We start from the raw sequence: 13,486 nt of genomic DNA on the forward strand, positions 1-13,486 counted from the left end.
GTTGCTTAATGGCATGCAGTTCATTTTAAAATATATTGTATGGTGGAGGAAATGATCTATTACAGTTACTACAAATAAAGTTATTTCTAATGTCAATTAAGGTATCAAAACAGAGTAACCCTTTATTTTAGTGTCCTTGTTACATATGTTACATGTACATACCATAGTAATAACAGTAAATTATGCATACATGCAACTAACCCTCAACCAAATCCTACCCTAACCCTATAGTAAGTAAAATAAAATACCTTAAAATACCTTAAAATAAAGTGTAACCCAAAACAGTTCCTCACCTGTCTAATAAAACGCATAATATAGGCTATTAAAAGTGTCTTTGGTGTTTCCGTGGTTTCTACAGAGGTAAAACCGGAAAATGAGGGCAATGCAGATATGACGTCATTGAGAGGCGACGCAATGTCACAGGCCGTTAAACTGGTTAAAATTGCTGATTTCTCTGGATTTTAAATTTTTTGGAAACATTTGGGAGAATGGAAGTCAACAAAGTATATAAAATTGTTCAAGTGATAATCTTACATATTGTGCCTTTAACATTTGAATTAAACTGCAATGGGTTTAATTGACCCTTCGCTAAGCCACACCCGAAAACCGCCACAGGCCAATCGTGGCTTAGCAACCGTAACTAGGCGCGGGAGGTCTGGCAAGCTTTTGAGCGAGAGGGAAACATGCCGCGTTGTGCGTATGGATTGTGCAAATCTGATACCCGGTATCCTAAAATTTTGGACGGGGTGGTGGATTTTGTTCCCTTCCCGAAACCTAAAACCCAAGGGGAGAAATGCCGGGCGTCATCTTCATTTATATAGCGCTTTTAACAATGTAGATTGTTCCAAAGCAGCTTTACATTGACAATAGGAAATTAAAAGTAAAGTGTTTTGGCTTTATAGCAGCTCTAGAATAAAGTTATTGTCCAGCTCGTGGATCAAGCAGTGTGATTAAAGGCAAGACGGAGGCTCACTGACATAATTTAACGGTACTTAAAAATATATTTCAGCATTTTGTTAATCGACGGCGGCCAAACAAGTAACGTTACCCCAATCCGATCGCGCCTCTCCCGGTGTTAGTTCTAGTAAAAGTAAAAGGTAGTTAGTAAAAGGAGGGAACATCAGGGGGCTTGCCGGAGAACTCCAAGGAAAAGTTTGGTATGCAAACTTAATCAGTTCATAACAGTAGTCACTATGTGACCCACGACGTGTGAGCAGTAACGTTAGCCTGGCGCACTACAAATATAAGCGGGAGAATGTTATCATTGCAAAGTGGTCAGGCTATTGTCTTGTGTTTATTCCACGATACATATGGATAAGATGTTTGATTTATAAATATTAGAATATTTTCACATTTCACTTACCCTGCTGGGCATGCACATAGCTGTTCCTCAATTTGTGTGTTTCCCATTTGAATGGTCAGCGTATGAGGCGGCTGCTGCTTGCGCTGGGACCTAACGTTATAGACTTTAGCTTCAATTTTGATGAAATTATTCTCTAATCGTTTGCATATTATGTCGTGGATATAGCCCTCGAATGCATACTGCAGTCTTGTTCTCTCAAATTTTCACCTGTCCGCTAAAAATGACTAATTATCTCCTTAGGAATGTCTGAAACCAGTGCATACATACTGTAATAGACGTGCCAGGCGCAAAAGCTTGACAGGCATAGCAACAGTAACTAAGGAGGGCGGGGCTTAGCGAAGGGTCAATTGTAGAAGAAATTTCAAATCCACATATTAAACTTCAAAAGCATCTATTGATGCTAATATAAACTAGATAAACTATATGAAATCCATGCAACAGATGGACACTCCTATGACTGGAAATCTTTGTTATTATCCAGTATTACCTTAAGTGTCTGCAGATTCTCCCAGACCGACACGCTGTCCTTTGATCCCAATTTTCTGAATCGCTAGAGTGGCTGTCATAAGAGATAGGGCATGCGTTTACTTGAGTTGATATTACTGGACATATGCCTTCAGATCTCATATCCTAACAAAGCAAAAAGAATTTGAAAAAAGTAAAAGAATTAGTTTTTGCTCTAACTGTTCCAAAAATTTGCCTTTTGTTTTATTATTTTTTTCCGTCCAAATGCATAGTTTTTTTATGGACAAACACACACCTTTTGACATTGTTGACACACATGCAGAGTTTTGACTTATGAACCTTGAATACATGATCCTTGTCAATTGGATCCTAAAGGAATATAATAATATAACATGATATAAGAAGAAGAAATATAACATCACATAAGAAAAATACTCTAAAAATCAAATAAGATCCAACTGGATAAAGTGAGATTTCTGGGATTTTGATTTGATTCCTTGAGCCCTACTGGATATTGCGTAATGTTGATAAGAACTCAAACGTTACTTCTGTACGGGAATAATGTTTAGCTGATGGACAGTTAAATGAAATGGGACCTATATAGGCAGTAAAATAAAATAAAAAAGTCTCATATTTTCTAATAAGAAATTATTACTCCATAAGAAAAATTATATCCTAGGATCCTTCTAGTTCAATATTATGCTTATGATATTCTTTTTTTAAAGAAATAAAAAAATACTATGGCATATCCGGTTTAAAAGTAGAACAACTTCACAAGTGTGAATGTTCGAAAAAAGCCCACAAAACTAACAACGTATTCCAACTTTGGTAACCTGATTCACTAAGCTATCTAGTTAGCTTATCAGTTAGCTTTTAAAAGTGGGCGCTAAACAAACACAGACGATCTCTCACCTGACTCTGCTTAACGCTGAACTTTCTCCGCGATGTGTACCCTTCTGACTCTCAGACATAAGTTAATAGCTAGCATGAATTTACTTAAGTTTGCTCTTCACCGTTCACAACGGGATACGGTGTTGACACACTTGGAAGCTACATGGCTAACCAAGTAGAAGCCATACTGTCCATAGATATCTTATATAAACGCTAGATGTCTCGTGCGCGCTGCTGGCCAATGGAGGTCGACGTCCGCACGTGGGGGCCATCTTGCCACAGTGTGCTCGCTCACTCGTTTAATGGTGCATGTACTTTTAAATAACCATAACTTGCTCAATTTTCTACCGATTTTCAAACGGTTTGGTTTGTTATAAACGTCAGAGATGTATTTAAGACACTGCATACATACACTGCATACATGTGAATAATTATAACATACATGTTCAAGCATTCGGAATTATAGCCACGTTAATAACGTTTGTAAGAAACCAAACCGTTTGTAAATCAGTTTTACAAAGATTTCAACGAGATAAGAGGATTTGTGTGCATTCTGATCACTCACCTTAATTCACAGCTTCACTGTGACAAAATGGCCGAACGGTGATGCCGGAAGTGACTGCGCCATAAGACATCTAGCGTTTATATATCTATGATACTGTCTATGGTAGAAGCGAGTGACTGAATTATCGCGAGAACAACACACGAGACGTCGCCGTAGAAACCACCTTGCGTCTAATCAACTGGTGAGGAGAATCATGCTGCTTTTGAAACATTTACATTGCTGCCATACAAGGAGCCATACAAAAATAGAATTCAGAGGATGTAAGCTATTGAAATCATGTTATTTAAAATTATAATAACAAGAAAACAACAAAAACGAGAAAGGCAATACATAAATACACATTTAAAGAGCTTTTTTTTTTTAAAGGTAACGTTGCATGACAAGAAAAAAAAGACATAAAAACAGGAGGCATACGCAAGAACAACGATTTTTTGTTTTGTTTTTATTTTATATTGTCATCAAAAATAGAAAACACCTCGAAAATTTACTTTTCCTCTATTTTCTTTTTAGATTTGGTCCTCGTTTACATTTTTCTTTTGGGTTCAGTTAATCTATGTTACAATCATATAACTCATAAATACATAGAAGTGCTTTGAGATTTAATGTTATACGGCTTAGCCGCCAAAGAAAACTGGAAAACTACATAAAAAATATAAATAGTTTGTGTATAGAAAAAATAAATATTGTTAATAGAATAATAAAAGCTGAACAGAATGGCTTGATTTCAGTCCCTGAGTGAGTATAGTCCACATTAGGTGTCAAATTCTGCTTTTACGATGGGTTCATAAGTTTTTCCAAAACGGCAATGATGTCTTCAGCTTCCCTTGGATTTAGATCCTTGAGATTGGGGAAAATGTCTGGAAGAAGTGCTGTTCTCTCTGCGTTTGTGTTCTTGATTGCGGCCGTGTGGATTTCCCGCAGTTTCGTCTGAAGCCAGTCTTGCCTCAGTTCAACATGTTTATGCACCCCGAGGTTATGCATAAGTTGGACTTCATTGATAGCCCGTTTGCTTTTGAAGAGGAAAAAAAATACATTATAATACAATCGAGCAACAGGGGGAAAAAAATGGGGGGAAATATTCAAGTAGCGGCTACTTACCTCAATGGCTTGCTATCGGCATTTGTCGAATAAAATAATATACAGATGGAGAAAAATACAGCTGCTTTCTCCAAAAATCCAAGATTGATGCTGGAAACCATTTTATGAACCTGTGAAATAAAATATAAATGCGCTTATGGTAATCATAATTTTGCAAATGCAGCAAAATTACATTGAACTAAAGATCAGTAAGATTTGAAATAAAGCAACAACGCAAAAAAATACTCAACTCACCTTATTTGAGTAACAGGTTGCGAGAGTTCGAGCATCAGAATATCAGTTCATTAGAGTTGGTTCACAGTTGACAGGGTGAGCTCCCTTTATACCCCTGCGCCCATTGATGAGACGCCTTCATTATTGGTGATGATGTCACCCCTTGCCCTGATGAAGAATGCGCGTGACAACACCTCTACAACACCACCTATAATTCACTCTTCATTACCTCTCTTGAAATCCCGCCCCTAAAAATTTAACTTCTGTTCGTAAATTAGAGAGGTAGGCTACTATATCCTTAACAACAATTAGCCTATACTCAAACAAACAAATAATACAAAAAGGAAAAAAAAGAACAGCAAGAAAGTTGTTAATTCCAAAAGACAACTGAACTGTTGAAAGAAAGCTTGTTCATACTAAATCAGGTAACAAAAAAAATGTATGATCATTACATTACATTACATTATATTACTATATGAATCTCAATTTCAGGAAATGTAATTTGTTAGTTGTGTTTTGTTAGATAAATTATGTAAAAAAGCTCACAAAGTTTTGAAGGATACACACACACACACACACACACACATATAGATAGATAGATAGATAGATAGATAGATAGATAGATAGATAGATAGATAGATAGATAGATAGATAGATGACTTTTCAGAAAAGAAAATGTAAGAAAAGACTGTTATTGTAAAATATATTCATATATGTAAATTATATATCTTTTTCAAAATTAATCGGTTGCATTTGTGTTATCATTTTCATTTGTGTGTATATAGGCTATTAAATATATGTATATATATATATATATATTTTTTTAAAACTGTTATACAACACTTCTGAAATATATATCATATTTATATATGTGTATGTGTGTATATATATATATTTGTTTTCTAAAATGAATCATTTGTATTGATTATCATTTGTGTATATAGGCCTTTATAAAACACACACACACACACACACACACACACACACACACACACATACATACACATATATATATATATAACGCAAATTTCTGAAATAATAATTTTTGCATTCACATATAGACCAATAAAAAGAATTCCCCTGAGACTATGCAGAAAAGGTATACATTTATAGATTGCAACTATATGTCATAGCAGCTACTCCATGTTTCCTCCATCAGAACGCTCCAGTCACAGGTGTCCAGAGAGGCACCCGGAGAGCCTACTTTTATGGCCACAGATGACAGATTAGGTAACTATGAGCGAAGTTTTCTAAATGTAGCCCATGGCTATGTCATGACACAGAGAGTGCTTTTGAGCACCTAAGCAGGTCTGACCCCCAGATCTTACCCCGTGGTGTGGTTAGGGTTTCTCTTCAATCTATATGCCTACAGCTTCATGACTCCAGAAAAAACGGGGCATGACGACAGGGAGCAGGCAGTCTGATGACACATGAGGCAATAAGCATCTCCTGAGTCTGTAAATTAGAGAGTACAGGGGAGATCATCACCCAATATCTGTGTTTTAATGCATTTACCAGTAAAGTGCATGTAAGCTGTATCCAATACTGCTTATTCTGAAGATGCCCACTGCATCTCATGCATTGCACCTGTCGGTGAGAGTACTGTTTCATCCTCTGGCATTCTGTAAAACAAACTTCACAGGTGGCAAGCAATTAAAGTTGTTTACATATTTGCAAGATTTATGGCTGACAAGGCCCGCGTGTTGGAGATGGTTGACCTGGTTCTGGTCTTTTGCGGGACTGATATGGGCTGAAGTGGGCATGGCCTGTTTAGATGACACCCGCCAAACAAATAGACCTTTGACCTTTGCATGGGATCCCTAGCACAGTCCAAACAATCTTAAGCAATATTTAGACCCTTTAAAGGCAGGAGGGGGGACCTTTCAACCTGAGAACTAGTTCTCATTACCTCATGCTTTATCAATGCAGATCATGTCATCGGCAGTGTGTGTTACCACTACACATGATTATTCAGGAGAATTCAGGGGGAGAATATCAAGTCACCTAAGGACACCCAATGCAATCATTCCACAGGTGTAAAAGCCATGTAGGTCCTCAAGACGCAGTGAATTGAATCTATATTAGGTGTCACCATGTGGCTATTTTTGTTTTTTCTCAAGGTTTATTATGTGGCAAAATGTTTATTACTTGAAAACAACATCTGACGACTAAAATGAATGGCATCTGACAACAGTTGAAATATTCAAGTCATAAAATGGTGTATTTGCATGAAACATTGGTTGTAAAGATGTTATTTTATAAAATGTAAATTGTGTAATAAGGTTTTATAGTGATTTTAACAGTTTTCAGATGTAGCACATTCAAAAAATCATTTCATGGAACAAATTTTAAAATGTTAAAAAGACTAAGAGCAGAACAGAAAAGAATAGAACACAGAATAGAATAGAATAGAGACAGAGACAAACTACTCTAAGAATGTGCAGTATGCAATGCAATAAACAGAACAAATGATAAATAAATCATATAAAAATCACAATAAATACATACAAAAAGAAAAGTAAATGTATTTTAAAAAAAAATCTGTGAAGAACTGAATCCAAATGTATGTCGTTTCTTATGCGAATAAACCTTGAACTTTGTGACCTTTTCTAAAGAAGTGACGCTGACTGACTAACCTTACGTGCCTAAAGACATTAGTAGCGCATTTAATGCACGTTCACATGCGATATTGCCATTGGACCGTAAAAAGACTGGCAGTAAAAATAATTTTAGCTGCTGTTTGATGACGCCATAGACCACGGAAGCCATTTCTTACAAGAAAAGCTACAAAAAGCGCCCTTTATGTGAGAAAGGGATTTCTCCAGCAGTGAAAATAGTTGCCTGACAAGCCGAGTGACGCACAGAGAAGTGATGCTTATTCATGAATGGACTCAAGATATAAAGGTTACGTAGCTCTTCGTCTCACAGCAACGGTGTGATTTATGAAATGGCACATTTTCAGGACACACTACTGTGAACAGTTTTTATGTCTTTCTTCTTCAGTGTTTTTCATACGTAGTTTTTACAAAATAGATAATTTTGTTTAACGATAATTTTAAGTTTTTCGAATGTATTTAATAAATTCGCAACATGCTGTTGATAGATGCTGTCGATGCGTACTGAGCATGCGCAGTGGCGCACTGCACTGAAGCAGTAATTGGCGGAAAAATATGAGAGCGTATTTTGTTAATTGACAAAACAGGTAAGTACATGACAGTTTTCCTGTTGATTTTGGGCCAAAACAAAAAAAGTACATTACATACGTTTTAAATTTACTGCAATGTCAAATATTTAGTCGCTAAGGAAGAGCAGTTGAACAAGTTGCTTCCTGACCTGTATCAATGTTGCCGAAAATCTGTGGAAAATGACGTCGCGTTACATTGTAGAAGTCAACTTTAGCTACAGTGTTTCTCATGTTTTACAAATGTAAACTCAATAATGCCCTTGTACTTTTAAGGTCCATCTCTGTTGAGAGAAAAGGTGACCAGCTGAATCCTCAGAAGCCTGTCAGGTAAGAGGTATACACAATTTTATGGTAACACTTTACAATAAGGTCAAATCTGTTAATGTGTGTTATTGCATTAACTAACATGAAATAACAATGATAAATACATTGGTTATACCATTTATTAATCTGTTAACGTCAGTTGAAAATACAACTGTTTATTTTTCATATTAACTCAGGTCCATTTACTAATATACATCTTTTGATTTTAATAATGTTTTGGTTAATGCAGAGGTGTGAATACTACCTGAAAACCATACTTGAATAAAAATACAGATACCTTACAGCAAAAATTCCAATACTACTTGAGTAAAAGTAAGGATTAAGCCAGGATTAGTTCAATTAAGTGAGTAGCTTTTAAAAAAACAATCCTTAGAAAATAACATTACCGGTGTGCATCTTGAGACAAAACAATGGCACTGACATATCAGTGCAAGTTGCTTTCAGGTAAAACAGCTCAAACATGCATTTTAGTCTGGGACTAGGCTTAAGCCTTGTCTGTGAAATCGGGGGTTAATGTTTCTGATTTTAACAGTACTTAAGAATTTTACTCATACTGAATGTAGGCTCAAAGATGCACTGCAATATTGCAATAAATCAAGGTCGACGACACAACAGCTTCTTAAAGGGATAGTTCACCCAAAAAAAAAAATGTTGTCATCATTTACTCACTCTCAAGTTGTTCCAAACCTGTATGAATTTCTTTCTTCTGTTGAACACAAAAGAAGATATTTTAAAGAATGTTACTAATCAAACAGTTGACGAAAGCCATTTGCTACCATAGTAGGAACAAAATACTATGGAAGTCAATGGGGTCCATCAACTGTCTGGTTACCAACATTCTTCAAAATATCTTCTTTTGTGTTAAACAGAAGAAAGAAACTCATACAGGTTTGGAACAAATGTCTACAGAAACTTAAGTCTCAGTTCAGCTCAAGTGCTCAAAAAGGGCATAAGTAAACCAATATTCTTACAAAAGATCTCTTCTATATAATGGGTAAATAAAATGATGTTAAACATACAGTATGTAATTTTTTTTGCCACTAGGGGTCGCTAACCTCTTACAATAACAAAGGCGTAGTTTGATGACGCAACATTTGCTAAGAATTATGGATCTTGTCGTCAACGTCAAGCCGACCGATCTAATAATGTTTATGGATGACTGAATACATCGATGTTTTTATCATGACTGTGATATGAAGCAGTTCGGGATTGCTAAGAGACAGCTATCAGCTCCACACGCGACGCGAGTCCCGCGGATATAAAAGGAATATGGACATTTCATTCTACCAAACTACACGCAAGTGCAGAATTACAACTCACAGGTCAGTTTATTAGACAAATTAAACTTGTGAGGTAACGCAGCGCTGTTTCACTTGGTCTAACATTACACTATCACACTAAACTGCATTTGAATGTGTTGAAATGTATGTGTTAGTTTGTCTGTATGAGACTAGCAGTAAACTAGATCAACATTAGAATAACATACAGATCATATTCTAACATTTTATCATTGTTGAACTATATAACATTGATTAGTTTTATAAAAATGTGCTCACCTGTTTAATAAAGTACATGCCAGTTAGGAGCGGTCGAAGTCTCGGACGTGGAGCTCTCGTTTGTATACTGTCTATGGGAGCTCTCGGCATCTCGAAAACACCGCGCTGATATTGATTCTCGTTTTAGTTCTCCTTTTTTATCCAAAGTCTGCTTGCCATGGTCCATAATGTTTGAACGAAACAACAACAGCGTGCAAATAGACATTGCGAACTACACAGTCGCCTTGGTTACTATCAGAGGGCTCTGGTTGCTATGGCAGTACGAGCGGAAACCAGGGACAACGCGGATATGACGCCATTGACGGCGACAAAACGGAAATAAAGAAACGGGACGTGTCTTCGAATTAAATTACAAATTTCTCCTGGTTTGAAAGTTGTTGGAAACAGTCAGGATAATGTAAGTACACAACTAAAAAAAATATATAACATAGATATAGTGATTTTTGCTATTTTTAAAGCAAAAAAGTTACATATTGTGCTTTTAAGTAAAATTAAATAGTGAAAGCCTATTGGCTCTGGACGTGCTGGTTTCAGCCTTATAACCAGCAGCAGCCATGTTAATGGCTCACATACCTGCTAATGCACTCATAATCATGTAAAGTACTTGCCTTGTTGACAAGTTTGTGTGAGTAAGCGCAAAACGCATATGGCGAGACCACTTCTTTTTTTAGCAGAAATAAACTGCTGCAGAAAATGTAAGGTGGAATGCAAAATGTAACAAGTCATTGCATTACTCGTCACAAATGTTTTGGAATAAAGAGTGCATGTACTTATTCAAAAATGTAGTCAAGTAGCGAGTAAAAGTTGCTAATATCTTTGATACTCAGTAAAACTACAAAGTACCCAAAAAAAGATACTTAAGTACAGTAACAAATTACATTTACTCAAATACTTTAAACTACTGAGTAAATGCTGAAATTAACATTAGTATTTTTCATTGTTAGTTCATGTTAACTAATGGTAACAAATGGAACCTGATTGTAAAGTGTTAGCGGTTTATTGCACCAGGCATATAGAGCATGTATGTATATAGAGATAGATATGTATTATGTAATTACATATTTATACAGTTGTATATACGTTCACATCTGTACATAGGGATTCTATGGATTCCCTAAAGGGACATGGTGGTGCTAAAAATGTTTGCGTTCTCTAGTAAAACTTTTGCTTTCCCTCGCTAAGATTTTTGCGTTCTCTCGCAAAACCTGTTGTGAGCTTGGACAAACACTTCCTGTTTAATGTCCCACTGGCAGTGTTTCAGACAGCTCCGTACGTTAAATATCCGGACTCAAATATAAAGAAATGCGGTCAGTGCTTAGTTTAAGGAGTTCAGTAAAGTTGGCAATATATAATAACAGATTCAAACTTCTTGGATCAATAACTTGTGAGCTAATGTTGTTAAAACACAAATGACACCGATTTCCAATCATAGTAAAGTAGACGATGAGCTACAATCCAATTTTCCTCAAAACGAGCTTTATAATATGAATTGATCTCGATGTGCAGGAGGCTGAGAGACAAGTCTGAAGGGACCGTTCTGCAAAGTACAATACCCAAAAAACTTTACTACAAAAATAGTCATTAACTTCAATGTTAAACACTGTAGTGTCACCAAATCAGTTAATATCAATTGTCTCCTACTGGTCATACTACAATACTTAGTTTGATAAAATGCTTTTGCACATTTTGTATTATGAAAAATATTCAATAACTTCACTGTAACACACCAAATTCACTTATATTCAATAAGTAGGCCTATTCTTTACACAAATTATGTTGGTATGCAGCTAACATAATAGTTATAACTATAGCTTTTGCATGGTAATTTGCTTACTGAATTTGATGGTATTACACTGTATAACAGTGTGAAGATATTGATAATTGTTTCATAATAAATAATAATCATAAAACTTATGCATTTTTATCAAACTAAGTGTTGTAGTATAACCAGCTGGAGAGCAGTGATATGTGAACTGAATATGGTGACAGTACAGTGTGTTACAGTGAAGTTATTGCATATTTTTCATAATATAAAATGTGTAAAAGGGTTTTGCACTTTGCAGATGGTCCCTTCGGACTTGTCTCTCAGCCTCCTGCTCATAGAGATCATTTTATATTATATTATAAAGCTCGTTTTGAGGAAATTAACAATGTTTAGCTCACAAGTTATTAATCCGGGAAGTTTGAATCTGTGAATATGTTGCCAACTTTACTGAACTCCTTAAATTAAGAAAACAGGAAGTATTTGTCCGAGCTCACAACAGATTTTGCGAGAGAACGCAAACATTTTGAGAGGGAATGCAAAAGATTTGAAAAATATTTCTTCCTCCCATCCCAATTTTTTTCCACCACCATGTCCCTCTAGGGCAGGGATAGGCAACTCCGGTCCTGGAGGGCCACTGTCCTGCAGAGTTTAGCTTCAACCCTAATTAAACACACCTGAACAAGGCAATCAGTGTTTTCAGGATTACTAGATAGATACAGACAGGTGAGTGTTTATCAGGGCTGAAGCTAAACTCTGCAGGACAGTGGCCCTCCAGGACTGGAGTTGCCTATCCCTGCTCTAGAGGGACATGGTGGTGGAAAAAAATTGGATATAAATATGAAATATGAATTATAGGGGCTCCGGAGGATTCTGCTTACTCTCAAGATGTGTATTTCTTCAATTTTTCTATTTTCTACAATTTCCTTGTGTGTTTGTGCACACTAATAAATCTAATTCTGATGCATTGCATCTTTCAAAATTTTGGTCAAATAACCCGTTCTTTATTGTTACTCTCTGATTTTGTAGAGGAAATGGCTTCGTTCCCAACAAAGAGGATTTTTCCCATTGTTGAAAATGCTTTTAAAGCACCCAAGAAGCATAAAAACAAGAAAGTGAAGAAAGAAAAAAAGGATAAGAGCAAAACCAAGTGTGCGCCCAGCTTCTTGTTGCATGATGGCTGCTGTGAGACAGATTTTCCTCAAACGCAAGAGACTAAGAAAAGAAAAAAGGCAAAGAAGAAAAACAAACGTGAGGAAGACTTCCAGAAACCTAAAATCAAAAAACAGCCCAACAAACCCGAAGATACGCAACAAATTCAGCCCATTATCTTCATCTCCCCTGATCAGGAGACAAAACGACAACATTCAACTGAGAACGATTGTCATAGAAGAGTGAAAGAGACAGGGAAGATTAAAAAGAGAGTCATCTTCAACTTGCCAACTGAGACAAACCAACATGCAAGGACAAATTGCAATGAACTCGGAAAGAAGCAGTTTGTGGGCGAAAGCAGCTTGGAATCCAGTACGGCTGAAGAAATGAACAGCCAAGATCTGTTTATCACACAGAAATCCTTCTTGGATCCATATGTGGAGATCTCCAGCAGCTCGAGCTGCAACGAAGCCGCTATTGTGAAGGGTTCACCAGAGAAGAGTTCATGTAGGTCAACAGCTGAAGCGACCACTCAAACCGAGAACTTCTTCACCTTCCCAGCGCTCTCCAGCTCTCTCAGGTTTCAGCAGCGGCAGAACACGGCCGCGTGCTCGGAGGAACCTGTGGACCTGAGCTTGCCGAACAGAACGAGACGAACGCACAGGTCTGCGAATCCACCCAAGCTGAAGATATCAGACACGTCGAGCGAAGATGGTGATGCGGGATCCAAGAGCAAAGGTGATCTGCTCCAGCTGAAAGTCGTTCAGACTCGCTTGAACGAGTCTTTCTTTTTTAAGGTGAAGGGCGAGGATTCGCCAAAGCCCGTGTGCCCTTTGATGAAGTTCACGGAAAGTGTTGAGAAAAGAGGGAAGAAGTGAAATCGTAGCAAGCTAAAATGTGATGGGTTCTGTGC

At 36.8% G+C, this 13,486-nt stretch overlaps 2 protein-coding genes across 10 annotated transcripts in view; one reads left to right on the forward strand and one right to left on the reverse strand.

The window, feature by feature from the left end:
- Nucleotides 1-2,926, reverse strand: part of btbd10a (BTB (POZ) domain containing 10a) — an 18,547-nt gene extending 15,621 nt beyond the window's left edge. The window contains exons 1-3 of one of the 5 annotated variants that reach the window (XM_084094873.1): nucleotides 2,741-2,926; nucleotides 2,124-2,197; nucleotides 1,851-1,993 (exon numbers count right to left, since the gene is read on the reverse strand). In XM_084094873.1, coding sequence (XP_083950999.1) covers nucleotides 1,851-1,990 — 140 coding nt within the window. In that variant the 5' untranslated portion in view covers nucleotides 1,991-1,993; nucleotides 2,124-2,197; nucleotides 2,741-2,926. The remainder of the gene's footprint in view (nucleotides 1-1,850; nucleotides 1,994-2,123; nucleotides 2,198-2,740) is intronic. The other 4 variants (XM_084094877.1, XM_084094875.1, XM_084094874.1 and 1 more) reach the window with 4 other exon arrangements.
- LOC311070811 (uncharacterized protein) overlaps nucleotides 1-13,451 on the forward strand; it is a gene marked incomplete at its 3' end in the record, with an annotated part of 18,539 nt that extends 5,088 nt beyond the window's left edge. For 3 of the 5 annotated variants that reach the window (XM_084094884.1, XM_084094882.1, XM_084094881.1), the window contains 2 exons: nucleotides 8,053-8,106; nucleotides 12,451-13,451. In XM_084094884.1, coding sequence (XP_083951010.1) covers nucleotides 12,456-13,451 — 996 coding nt within the window. In that variant the 5' untranslated portion in view covers nucleotides 8,053-8,106; nucleotides 12,451-12,455. Of the gene's footprint in view, nucleotides 1-7,485; nucleotides 7,500-7,627; nucleotides 7,798-8,052; nucleotides 8,107-12,450 lie in introns of those variants that run through there. The other 2 variants (XM_084094885.1, XM_084094883.1) reach the window with 2 other exon arrangements.
- Nucleotides 13,452-13,486: the final 35 nt, after the last annotated feature.

Source organism: Abramis brama (assembly GCF_963993115.1).
Source record: "Abramis brama genome assembly, chromosome: 20".
In the NCBI taxonomy this organism is placed as follows: Eukaryota; Metazoa; Chordata; class Actinopteri; order Cypriniformes; family Leuciscidae; genus Abramis; species Abramis brama.